This window comes from Cebidichthys violaceus, unplaced genomic scaffold, assembly GCF_023349555.1.
Source record: "Cebidichthys violaceus isolate CVI_PGR_0920_01 unplaced genomic scaffold, fCebVio1.0.p SCAF_67, whole genome shotgun sequence".
NCBI classification, from domain to species: Eukaryota; Metazoa; Chordata; class Actinopteri; order Perciformes; family Stichaeidae; genus Cebidichthys; species Cebidichthys violaceus.
This window is the reverse complement of record NW_027176894.1, coordinates 61,211-73,546: the sequence shown is the minus strand read 5'-3', so window position 1 is coordinate 73,546 and position 12,336 is coordinate 61,211. Positions and strand designations below refer to the sequence as shown.

Sequence of the window (12,336 nt, the reverse complement as noted above, 5' to 3'; positions counted from 1 at the left end):
GATCCCAGCATGCATTTGAGAGATGGTGACAAGCAGTCGAAGATCAAGTTCAATGTCAGTCGAAACGAGCACAAAAAAAATTTATATAAGAACAACATAGAGCTGTTTTGAAGGAAGATCAAAAAGGAAAGGACAGGTAGCAATTTTACAAAACAATGTTGGCAGCAATTATGGATGATTACTGATGACAATGTGAGCTTTGACTTTGATGTAATGCTGAAAACATGGATTTAAAAACATGGGTGTTCAACCCTGTTGGCCAGCTGTCATATCAACATCTCTTTCATTTTTGTTTTTTTGAGACGAAGTAAACTATATGCAAAATTTTTGCAATTTACATCGTTTTTCCTGGCAGTTTCAAATGTGGCTATTGTCATTTTTTTGTTGTTGCATGTATTATAAAGCAGTAACTGTAATATTTTTCATTTAAAACGTATCATTAACCCCTAGCTTAAACCAATGCAGCTGAACACTATCAGGCCTCCAGCGAGCCAATCGATGCTGAACAGTCCTCCGGCGTTCAGAGCTGCAGGCTCTGTAACACTTGACTGATTACTGTTTGTCTTCCAGGTCTGATTCCTGACAACATAGCATGTAAATGCACTGCTGTCTGGCACTTTGCTCAGGAATTCAATTTAATAAATGGAGCATAAAATCACGGCAAATAAACAAGGCAACATTCAGTGGTGAAAATCACACATCACTGAAATCTAGTGTGATCTGATTCTTCGGGCCAAAGGCTGCATCTGCGCTAGATTTAAACCTTAACCCTTTTAAAAAAAAAGATATCTTGCTAATGAACAGACGGGTGAAAAACGCAGGCCACTTCTAATTTTGTTGACGGAAGCAGTCAAGCAATATGATCAGAGATTATTGCAAAAACATTAAGTGATTCATCTTCTTGCCTTTAGGTCAAAGAAATCGCAACCTTTAGCAGCAGGTGAAATACAACATGCAGGCAGCGATCTGTGTGGACTCAGACAACTCTGTGAACATGTGTTACACTTGCACCAGCAAAGAGATTATACCTGTCCAACAGCAAGAGAAACAGTAGAGAATGATGAGAAAGGAAATTAAAGCAGGCTGATGAAGGCTCTTGAGATATGCCCCCAAAAAGATCGTACACATGATATGGACACACTTCAGCAGCTCCAAATCTGCTCGCTGCCACCTCGTTTCGGCTGATGGGGGCCAAGACATTGGGAGACAAATACAATTTATCGTGACAGCTAATCATTTCTGTTAATCTCTGTGTCACGGGCTGCTGATCAGACTCTTAGAGTTATAAGGGGATTCATTTGGAAATGTACAGAGACAAAGACAACGAGATGAATACAAATAGAGCGATACGGAAGGTTATTATGAAAAGTGCTCGCCTGTCATTTTGGTCTCTGACACTTTCTCTCTCTCTCTCTCTCTCTCTCTCTCTCTCTCTCTCTCTCTCTCTCTCTCTTTCTCTTCCAGGTTGGGTGGAGCAGGAGACATATTATTAACATTCAGAAAATGTCGGTTTGAGTTTGCGTGTCTGTGAGAGTGTGTGCGTATGCGTACATGAGATATTGTGCGTGCTTGTGGGGGTAGAACTGTGTGTGTGTGTGTGTGTGTGTGTGTGTGTGTGTGTGTGTGTGTGTCAGTTGTAATATTGCATGGATCAGTTCACAAATCTGATTATCGTAAGAAAAAATACTGCTGAAAATAGGCTTTTCATTGTGCGTTGAGTTTTTCCTCGATGGTAATGCATACCTACAGCATGTGCCTTATAAACTGATACCAAAGGCTACAGAAGAACACCAAATGTCGCTCATGAGATGTACCAAATAAAATCTATTCCAAAAAGATTCCTGGCCATGGTTTTGTTGTTCTGTGATTTTGCGGTCATCCCGTTTGGGAGAAGATATTAAACAACTCATCAATTCTCATATGTAGGATGCCACATGAGTCAATATCTGTAATGTTCCCCAAACCACTAGATCTGCCTTTGATAATAATTGTAACGATACATCAGATTTATATTGCACTTTTCAAAGTTGTCAAAGACGCTTTACACGCTGTAGAATAAAACAAAAAATGAAGAAGAAAAAAAAACATGCAGTAAAACTCAAAAGATGACAATAAAATGACAATAAAATGAAGCAAAAGATCAGACTAAAAGGATGTCTAGGCCATTAAGCAAGCACCTCTTAAGCAAGTGTGAAGAGGTGGGTTTTGAGAGCCTTTGAACGATGATAATGTGGGTGCATTTTTGATGTGGTTTGGTAATGAGTTCCACCGAGAGGGACGACAACATTTGAAACACTCTGTAACCCCAGGTGAGGCGTTTGGTCCTGGAGACTTGCAGGAGATGAGCACCAGCCCAACTGTTTTAACATCTATTCGGTAAGCGGTGAGGGTGGAGTGAGTTGGTGGAGTGATGCTCTTAGAGGAGAGGTAGAGATGAGAATCATCGGTATAACTGTGAAACCGGAGGCTGTGGTGGCGGAGGATTCGTCCACCTAATTCACAATGCGAATGGTTTCAATGAAACGTGAGAAGAGCGAATTTGTTCCTGACCATCTTTGCCTCCATTTACACATATTAAATAATATATAAATGAGGCTAAATGAATGCTGTTCGGTGGAGTTGACGGGCCTTTTCATTCCGTTCATTTCCTGTCATCAGTAAAACAAACAGAATGTACACCAGCATTATAAGTACGCTACAACTATCAGGTGTACTGCAGTTTTTAAAATGTATTTGGCAACCATAATAAAATCTCCTGCGACCCAACTGTGGGACACGACCCAGTCTTTGGGAACGACTTATGTAGAGGATGAACAGAAGGGGACCAAGCACAGAACCCTGGGGGACACCATGGGTGACAGGAACTATGGTCCATTTAAAGTGGTTGATGGAGATGAACTGATGTCTGTCAGAGAGGTACCAGTGATACCAAGAAGGGATTTGAGGTCGGTGAACTGACACATGTATTTTTCAAGTGTAAAATTCCTACATAGTTCTTTAACACCCACATCAAAAATGTTATGCATTTATGTTAAAAAATCGTCCAATTTATCATTATTTTCAAATGAATCCTGGGTGCCCCCCTCAGAATCAGTCAGACTCTGCCTGCGCTCATATTTTCCTGGTCCCATCATCCATTATGTATGCCCTTGTGTCTTCTATTCACTGGACACTCGTTACCTTACTGTCAAAATAGTCAACAACAAGAAATCGGCAGGCAGGGGAGCATTTCAAAAGCAATGTCAGGTCAAAAGCAATGTCAAAACTATTCTAAAAAAATGTTCGAAGGGTTTTAACTCTCATGTAACCAACCGTGTCTAATTTAAGTCCTACATGGTCTCTTATATTATACTTTACGCAACATTAATATGGTAGCAGGCCATTGGGAACCAGTCGAGGGCTGCTTCTGGGCATCATTAACCCCACTGTTTAATATCTGGATGAGTGTGTGTAGATGTCTGATTGTGTGTCTGGCTCCTTTAAATATTTATAATTTCCCTGACAGTGTAAATGGCTGTTGCTGCATGTTTTCCTATGTTTACATCAACCATTTTATTGTTGCTTATTGGAAAGCTATAAAACCCTCACAACCAGAGAATGTGTGAGAATTTTGCTATAAATATGACGTCAATGATTATTTTATTGTCAACATAGTAAAGTTTTTAAATGTTTGCTGATCAATTAACGGATGAATAAACGAGGCCAAAAGTTTCAGCTCTAAACTCATCTACAGCAATAATAACATTATCATTGTTAATAATAATAACAACAGCAATAATAATAGTAATTATAATAGTTGTTTTAAGCAGTTATTTTATTAAAGCTTAAATGTAGTATTTATTTATATTTATTTAAGCTATATTTATTTATCTGTTAAGGGGAGAGACAACAGATTTTTTAACTGATTTTTTTTTTAATGTAAAAGACCAACGAGCTTATAAATGCGAATGAGAAGAAACGGTTTGTGTTCGTCCTCAGCTCACTCTGACCAAGTGTGACCTTAAAAAACAGCCGTTGAAGGTTTCAGATAACGTTAGAGGAACAACAACATCCGGTTACGTCACTTCCGTTCACTCCGTGTCAAACATGGCGCTCCTACTAAGGTCAGTACGTCTGTGCTTCCCCAATGTTTTGGGCTCGGGGAAAGTTGTTGTCTCGTTTTTCTTGGGTACCTTGTCAAAGCTGAGGAAAACACGCTCGAGTGTGACAATGTTCCGTTTGTTTATTATTATTTAATAAACTTAAATATGGTGAAAGGCAGCGCTAGCTGGCGTTAGCTAGCCGCCCAACACTAGCGTTAGCTATTTCTCGGGCGTTTAGAAGCTAGTAAAGAGTGGACTTTGGTTCTTAGTATGATTAATGACGGACTCAAAAGGTGTCACTTGCTGCCTCCAGACTTCAGATAGGCGTTGAATGTCCGTAAGCTCCCTAACCGGAAAGTTTGTTCTGGTTTAACTTGGAGTTAGCTAACTAACTTGACAGTTTAGCTAGCTACATTGCTACGCCTCCGTGCCTTTAACAACTGTGTAATAACATCGTAACGTGAGAGAGTCGAATGTCTGTCGACACTTCACTGACCCTGTGTGGCGTTTGAAGGTGAGCAAAGCGCCTCTCAGTCGTATGAAGCCAGTGCTTATCACTGTGCTAATAAGCTAGTTCATTCCTTCTTTCTCACGATAGAGAGTCTCCTCGATCAGATTGACTTGGGTTTGCCTGTATGCCACAAAACTGGGCGTAACATTGTTCTAGTCCAAGTGTGAGTCGGTTTTATGGCTGCATAATAAAAGTAAATGAATGGGTGTTTCAGAAATCATGCTGTCAGATATACCACTTCATAATTGCTTTGTAGTGTTTGTTTAGACAAGGTTATTTGTAATATGTACAGTATAGTTCAGATGTAATTAGTTACTGAAATAGTTTGGAACATTCCTACTATTAAAATGACCCAAGTTAAATTCATGTAGATACTGTATGATTGTATGCTTTTTCTAATTGACTGCAGACACAAACGTCCTGATAGCAAATAAAAGGTTATTTCTAACATTTGGTTCTTGTGTTTAGGACGTTGGCCCGTCAGAGTGTCTGTCTCTCCAGACCACACTACAGTGTCTTCTACAGACAGTAAGTTGAGTGAGTGAGTGAATGAGTGTGTGTGTGTGTGTGTGTGTGTGTGTGTGTGTGTGTGAGTGTGTGTGAGTGAGTGAGTGAGAAAAACATGGTTCACATAAATACACTGCTACATCTCATAGTAGTGGTACAGATGCATGCTAAATCCTAAGTACAATGAATTGTTCTCCTGTAAGTTCATGCACTCAAGGTGTTTTTCTCTCTCTACAGTGCTGCTCCAATGGGAACCACAGCTAAGGAAGAGATGAACAAGTTTTGGGCCAAAAATGCCAAATTAAGCAGACCCATGTCTCCTCATCTCACCATTTACAAGTACGTACTCTATGCCACGCCTCCATTCATGTTGAATAATCTCTGCGTATTATTTTCAAAGAAACTAGAAAATCTACTGTGGAACATTATCCAAGTTGAAAATAATATTACAATAAAAGCCAATTTTCAGATCATGCTGGACAAGCCACCATTGTCAGAGATTTTCACGTCATGCAGTGAAATGAGAAACTTGATTTACTGTCAGGCGGTGATTATCATAAAACCTGGAGTCAAGAAAATCTTTTTTTTAACTTTCCCGGCTCAATTTTATCCATTTGTATTTCTGTCATGTTGGATCATTGTTATGGCTACTCTATGTCGGGGCAGCTGGTTCCCTAATCTAGTGATTTAAATCATACTCTTTCACCTGTTTGAAATGACTACGTATAACAGCGTAGGCCTTGTTAAATTGTCATTTACTTTCATTTGTAATTGTAAAAATACCTCCCATTGCTTGCTTTTTTGCTTTGTGAGTCTCGACCACTGAGTAAAACATTGCTGCCTGCAGCTAAAATAAAAACATCCCAGAGTCCTGTTTCCCTTTCTGTTCTATGCTGCAGTGATGCAACTTGGCAGCTTGAGCCAAACCTGGAACAAAACAGTTTTAAAAATTCAAGCGATCGTGAGTGAAGGCTCAACGCTTTGAGTGTGTTTCAACCACATATGTCTGGCATCATAGTGAATGTGTGGCATTCATTTTTGTGCTTCAGATGGTCCGTCCCCATGGTGATGTCCATCACGTTCAGAGGAACTGGAGTGGGGCTCAGTGGAGGTAACGCATCTGTTTTTTTTCATCGTCATCATGACTAAAGTTACAGATAAGCTTCTAAATAATGTTCCTTCTGTAGTTCCAATTATTCCACATTAAAAAAAATAAAAGCAAAACTGCATGATGATGCTATGTGTGGTCTTTCACGTTATTATTAGCTAAGTGAAGCCGTTCCACCGCCTCTTGTCAGCTTGTGATTGACCCTGAAACTGTCTCCGGGGCGTTTCAGTCCATCACTATTGATTTCTGCTAAGAGCGTTTACAAACGGAGGCTGTTCAATACAATTCAACCTTTTGCGTGTTTAAAATCATGTCTGACGCTGGCCTGCTAACGGCTTTCATCCATTTGCCCGGTGTAATCGTTGTGGCATCGTTCATTGGTGCTCCTGACCTTGATGAGTGTCTTTTGATGAATGTTTTACTTTGTCCTGTCTTTCTATCAAAGTCCCTCATGTGCTTTATCACTGAAATCCTCTCGCTGGCTTCCATTGCAAAGAGGCTGGTAAATTAACAACATTTTTTTCTGGCAATCCCTCGTTATTGTTTAGACAACCTGCCTTTCAAAGCAATTCTTTTTGCATTTTGAATTAAAACTGGTAAGAATCCATTTAAACACAATGGTTTATTTTTGTGTTTACGTCGCTGTTACACCTGCTATGCGTTTCGCTTTGCCTTTTAATCATCCAGACCGCACAGAAAGAACAGCTCAGACAAAAGCATTTAGTGCGGCTCATTCAGGCAGCCGCTGAGGAGCCCGTTTGATACGGAACCATTGTTTGGCCTTCATTTAATTTAGTCAGCGGGGGGAAAAGGAAAAAAAGTCTTCACATAACAGACCCAGTCAGATGTTTAAAAATGACTGACTGGTGGTGACTCATGGAGACTAATCCATGAGTCAATGTCAGGAACATGTTTGTCCTTGGCATGTCTTGCATTTCTCACTTATTCTTTTCCCTTTTTAAAAAGGCTTGCATGCGCAGCACCCGTTCACACCCACACCTTGTCCGAGCTCATTACTTCTGTCTGTGTCCAGCTATCTCGGCCTTTGCCTTGGCGGCGCTGGTTCTACCGGGAAACTACCCCCACTACCTGGACTTGATCCACTCGCTCTCCGTCGGCCCCTATCTCATTGGGTTGGCCAAAATCGGCCTCACGTTCCCTGTGTCTTTCCACACCTTTAACGGCATCCGCCACTTGGTAAGACTTTTATCATTTTATTTAGGTAGTTATCGCAAATGTTTGTCTTTTTTTTTTTGCCTAATGTATTTTAGATTCTTTGGTACTGATAGACTTTATTTCAGACTCAGGGTCCAGAGAGACAGATACATCAAATGACATACACAAACAGTAATGTAAGGTAAACTGTAACAGTAAAGTAAGGTACTGTGTTGTCATAACCGTATCTCATGCTCAGCTTAACCTCTGCTCATTTCACTGGTTTTCCTCGAGGATTCATAAGGTGCTGGTGTTTCTTGTGCTAAATGTTCTTCTTTCTCTTCATCTTCTTTGTTTATTTAAATCAGTGGTGGGACCTCGGCAAGGGCTTCAGAATCCCCGAGGTGTACCGCACCGGCTACACAGTCATCGGTCTGTCCATCATCACTTCTATAGCCGTGGCTTTCTTCCTCTGAGCAGACAGCGAGAGGAGAGGAAGGAAAGGAGGGGAGGGAGTCGAAGGGAACGTGGACTTGTATTCACTGTGGGAGTTTTGTGTATATGTCTTTGCCTACTGCAGGCACCGTTTCATCAAAGTATTAAATAAAGGATTATATTATACTGTATGTGGCAAATGTGTTGTGGTGTTTTGTCCCTTGGAATTAATTATGCTCTGACAGGCTTTGGGGGTCATCGAGTGCGGCGAGAGTGCAAAGTGCATGCAAATGTGACCCAGTTTATTTCACGCTTGTTCTCGGTGTGTGAACAACAAGCGGCGTCCAAAATTAGACGTGTCCTACATGTTATGTCCTTACATAACTTATCTAATGGTGCTGTGACGTCAGATTCTTTAATCACCTTCCTTTGCCCTCGGTGCTCAGTCACTCGGTGTGTGTGTGTGTGTGTGTGTGTGTGTGTGTGTGTGTGTGTGTGTGTGTGTGTGTTGAGCGGCTGTTTACTGTGGGCTGTCATTCATATTCTACCTTCTCCACGGCCGCAGCCGCTCCAATACATTTTTTAACATCAGGAAAAAGAGAGGGGCTGAAATGTGGAGAGGCAGCCCAGTTGTGGAAGGTGTGTGTGTGTGTGTGTGTGTGTGTGTGTGTGTTTGTGTTTGTGAGAACAGGCTCCTCACCGGCAGCCTGCCTCAGGCCTTACCTCCCACTGAGCCACACAGGCGCTACACTGCACCTGAACAGCTTTTGTCCTGCAGTGTGAATAAAAGCAAGCAGTGATGTAATGTCAGATCCAACTTCATTTATGTAGGGTACGGTGCCAAGTGCACACTGGGGGAAAAAAACAACAACAACTGTAAATGTTCTCGGGAGGAGGATGCACCCATCCTGCTTTGTACCGGTTCGTTTGCTCTGAGAAACAAACGCGACCGCTCGGTCTGGTTAGCTTCGGCTAAATCCGTTTAGTCAGAAAGGAGGTAAACACTTGGCAACTTGTCGCCAAAATTACATTTTGTTCTGTCGCTGAAATGTATTTGTTTGTGAGCCACAACGTGTGATCAAAACATATCGCTCATGAAGGACTCGGCACACTATATGCACAATAACTGTCAGTGTTTATAAAACACAAGTTAATTTAAAGCTTTTTATTTATAGCTGGTGTTATATTCTCCTCAGAGCCGTATCAGCTCTGATAACACACCAACAACTCTACATTTAACGGCTGCCAGCTCCGTGTAACTGGCACTGCAGAAACAACACTTGCAAAATTGCTCTCCGTTTGTGACTTCTTTTTGTCTGATTGCGGTGAATTTGTCTTCTAGATGATTCCCTACATTGTGTCTAATCCATGCTATAGCCGCATTTCCCATCTGAGCTAGAGATCCATCAGACTGTAATTTTCTATTGTGATGGACGGGGAAATTGCTCCAACTCTGCAGGGTTTAAGACTCGCTTATACGCTGCTCACACCAAACCCTGCAGACATAGTTCCTATTTTTTAAAACAGTAGCTGAGGTGACAAAAAACGAGGCCCGTTTCCTGCAAGGAGGGAGCGCTTTGCCTCATACTTATTGATGCATTCACAATGTAAGATGTTCCGTCGTTTGGTTGTGCACTGATAATATCACCCGTATGATGTTTTGACGAGATAACCCGTGTCTAAGCAATGGGGGATAGACAGCAGGCGCTCTCGCAGACTCTGAGGCATCAGAGACCGATGGTTGCGCCGCGGCAGCACCCCCTACCGGGCGGCAAATTACCTTCCACAGAGGCTGCGGTCCTGATGCTGAGGGATGCTGAGGATGATGCGCGGGGCTGGGAGGGGGGAGTATAAACCCGCTTTTGATCGAAAAAAATTGTGGCTTAGTCTCTGTGGCGCAATGGAATAGCGCGCTGGACTTCTAATCCAGAGGCTCCGGGTTCGAGTCCCGGCAGAGATGTGGATGAAAGGCTTTTTGGATGAGCGATGGATTAAAAAGTAGAGCTGTTGTTTTTTTGCTTCTGCAGCTACAATGTCTCTTACAAGGCTGCTCCGGATCCAGATACGATATATATATATATATATATAGAAATATATATATATATATATAGAAATATATATATATATATATATATATATAGAAATATATATATATATATATATATATATATATATAAATATATATATATATATATAGAAATATATATATATATATATATATATATATATATATATATATATATATATAGTCAGACAGTCTGAGATGTGTGTGTTTTTGCAGAGGGCCAATGCACAGTGCATCCGAATTAGTTTTTTTTTTTTTCTTTTGAAATTTCACATGGACGAGCCTTTTCAGCGCGCAAAGGTCAGCGCTTCATTATGCAGATTTCAAGCCGGCCAAAGGCTTGGTGTAGCAGCACCGCGCGCTCTTCCATACCAGCCTATATACGGGCTCTTTATATACGGTCATCACGCGGGCACCGCAGGACAACACACAGCGCCTCGTCGTGTGAAAGTCAGTGGACACGCGCGCACGCTCGCTCGCTCGCGCGCGGTTTCGGCACCTGGGGCTGTCCACTCATTGGAGTCACAGCGAAAGCCTTTTTCTAATTCATGCGCCAACAACAAAAAAACAACATTTAGCGCCTTCCCCGTCCTCGTAACAAGTGTTTAATGACGCCAGATGCTGCGTTCCGTCTCCCGTTTGGTTCAGACACTGAACGACTCCGGTTCGCTTTGAACATTAATGACTCACAGGGCCAGAACATGGTGTTGTCTCAAGATTTGTGTATGCAGATTGTGTATTGAAGTGTCGACTATAACAACAATGTGGCATGTGCAAGTGGAGAATAAGGATTGCAACAGTCATTATGTGGTTTTTTTTGTGTTTTTAATTGAGTGACATCGGACTGGGGACCTGTCTGGAATCCTTTCAAGGACCCCTGAAGGTGGACTTTAGTTTCTGCATTAAAAAAACATACATTACCCAAATCATGGAAGCCCAGAGCAGCACTAGGCCTACTTATTTTTTTTCAGTGTGGAAAGCAGCTGCTTGCTTGAAGATCTCTCAAACGCCCCGACTCCAACTCCTCCCGGATCCCCATGGCTCGTATTATTTTGTATTCCCCCCCCCCCCCCCCCCCCCGCCCCCTCCTCTGTTTCAGTGTGTCACCACTGATTGGGTTGTCGTGCGGCTGCCGCCATCCATGTTTAACCCCATCATGCCTCCCCACACACAGACCTAATCCGCCAGCAAAACTAATCCATAATCCTCTCTGGCAACAGAACAACCCCCCTCCCTCCATCCCTTGGATCCTGACTCCCAAACGGTCAGAACTAAAATTGATAAAGTCTGTATATGCAAAACTGGCCATTTACAAGGGTATAAACATTATGATGTGTAAACGTCATGGGGAGTATTATACAAATGTTGAGGTGATAAGAGATTAATAATAAAAAGTCTCAATAAAGTCACTGTTTAACTCACAGATGGACAGCGGCGTTGTGCGGAGATGGTGAAGTTACAATGACACAGAGAAAGTCCCACAACTCCGCTAGGCCAAGGACTCCGTATAACATTACCATATTGCAAATGATCAGGCCTGCGGGAAATAGCAGTGGGCCTATCTGCGAGATAGGGGTAATAGCTCCATAATATCAATGATAAGAAACATTACAGGCTACTGAGAACCGTGACAAATCCACTCGAGATGACCTCTGCTGCTCCATTTCAGTGGATTCAGTAGTTTAGTGTCGGCCCTAAACCTATGCTACAAGTTCGGAGGGCCGCTGGACTGGACCTGTACTCGGTATCAAACCTTCGGATAAAGTGAGCAGAGCTGTACGGGGGATCCTACAGTAATGTGCCACCACAGGAGATAATAAAATACCGTTAAAGTACGATAAGGTCAGTTTGGACTCACTGTGGAGTGTACAGCGGCATTATGGTTATTTCTCACACTTCTCTATCTGATCCATCTCCTCCTTCATGTTGCTCTCAGCCAGTAGGCCCCTGCTCTGGCCCTGTTATCCCGATGGTACGGGCCAAATCGTATTAAAATCCCCTCCCTCCTCTCCCTCCCTCCCTCCCTCCCTTGTCCCCTCCCCTCCCTCTCGTCTTTCAGACAGACTGTTTTTGCTGCAGTGAACGGCAGCCGTGGAGAGAGAGAGAGAGCGCGAGAGACAGAGATACAAACACACACAGAGAGAGTGTGTGTCTGTGTATGTGTGTGTAAGAGAGAGGAAGAGAGAGCGCGCGCGGAGGAAAAAAACGCAAGAAAAACAAAGAGTCAGAAGAAGGAGCGAGGAGATACAAAAAAAAAAAGTCGATAAAAACAGACTGAGAGAAAGCTCCGGACAAGCGACCGCTGCGCATCAAAGGAGGGACCGTGCTGGGGACCTTTATTGGAGACCAGCGACAACAAAACCCGACTCCGGAGGCGGAATATAACGGTGTGTGTGTGTGTCTGTGTGTGTGCGTCTGTGTGGTTATTACCGTGCATTGCTTTGCAGTTTATATTGTTGTCCAGGGTTAGGCT

The 12,336-nt window shown here is 42.4% G+C and overlaps 2 protein-coding genes and 1 non-coding gene across 4 annotated transcripts in view; all 3 read left to right on the top strand.

The window, feature by feature from the left end:
• Window positions 1-1,831, top strand: part of atp1a2a (ATPase Na+/K+ transporting subunit alpha 2a) — a 37,708-nt gene extending 35,877 nt beyond the window's left edge. For both annotated transcript variants that reach the window (XM_068734763.1, XM_068734764.1), the window contains one exon: window positions 1,465-1,831. In XM_068734763.1, the coding sequence (XP_068590864.1) occupies window positions 1,465-1,493 (29 nt within the window). In that variant the 3' untranslated portion in view covers window positions 1,494-1,831. The remainder of the gene's footprint in view (window positions 1-1,464) is intronic.
• Window positions 1,832-4,054: 2,223 nt separating this feature from the next.
• Window positions 4,055-7,989, top strand: sdhc (succinate dehydrogenase complex, subunit C, integral membrane protein). Its single transcript, XM_068734803.1, has 6 exons — window positions 4,055-4,103; window positions 5,062-5,121; window positions 5,338-5,439; window positions 6,150-6,211; window positions 7,242-7,405; window positions 7,732-7,989. The coding sequence occupies exons 1-6, from the start codon at window positions 4,087-4,089 to the stop codon at window positions 7,837-7,839; spliced, it is 513 nt and encodes a 170-aa protein (XP_068590904.1). The 5' UTR covers window positions 4,055-4,086; the 3' UTR covers window positions 7,840-7,989.
• A 1,695-nt stretch (window positions 7,990-9,684) lies between these two features.
• Window positions 9,685-9,758, top strand: trnar-ucu (transfer RNA arginine (anticodon UCU)). Its single transcript has one exon. It is a non-coding gene; the product is annotated as a tRNA-Arg (tRNA).
• The last annotated feature ends 2,578 nt before the right edge of the window (window positions 9,759-12,336 follow it).

Coding starts and splice junctions, on each gene's coding strand:
- sdhc (XM_068734803.1), top strand. Junction 6,212..7,241: donor TGGAGTGGGGCTCAGTGGAG/GTAACGCATCTG, acceptor GTCTGTGTCCAG/CTATCTCGGCCTTTGCCTTG. Junction 7,406..7,731: donor TTAACGGCATCCGCCACTTG/GTAAGACTTTTA, acceptor TATTTAAATCAG/TGGTGGGACCTCGGCAAGGG.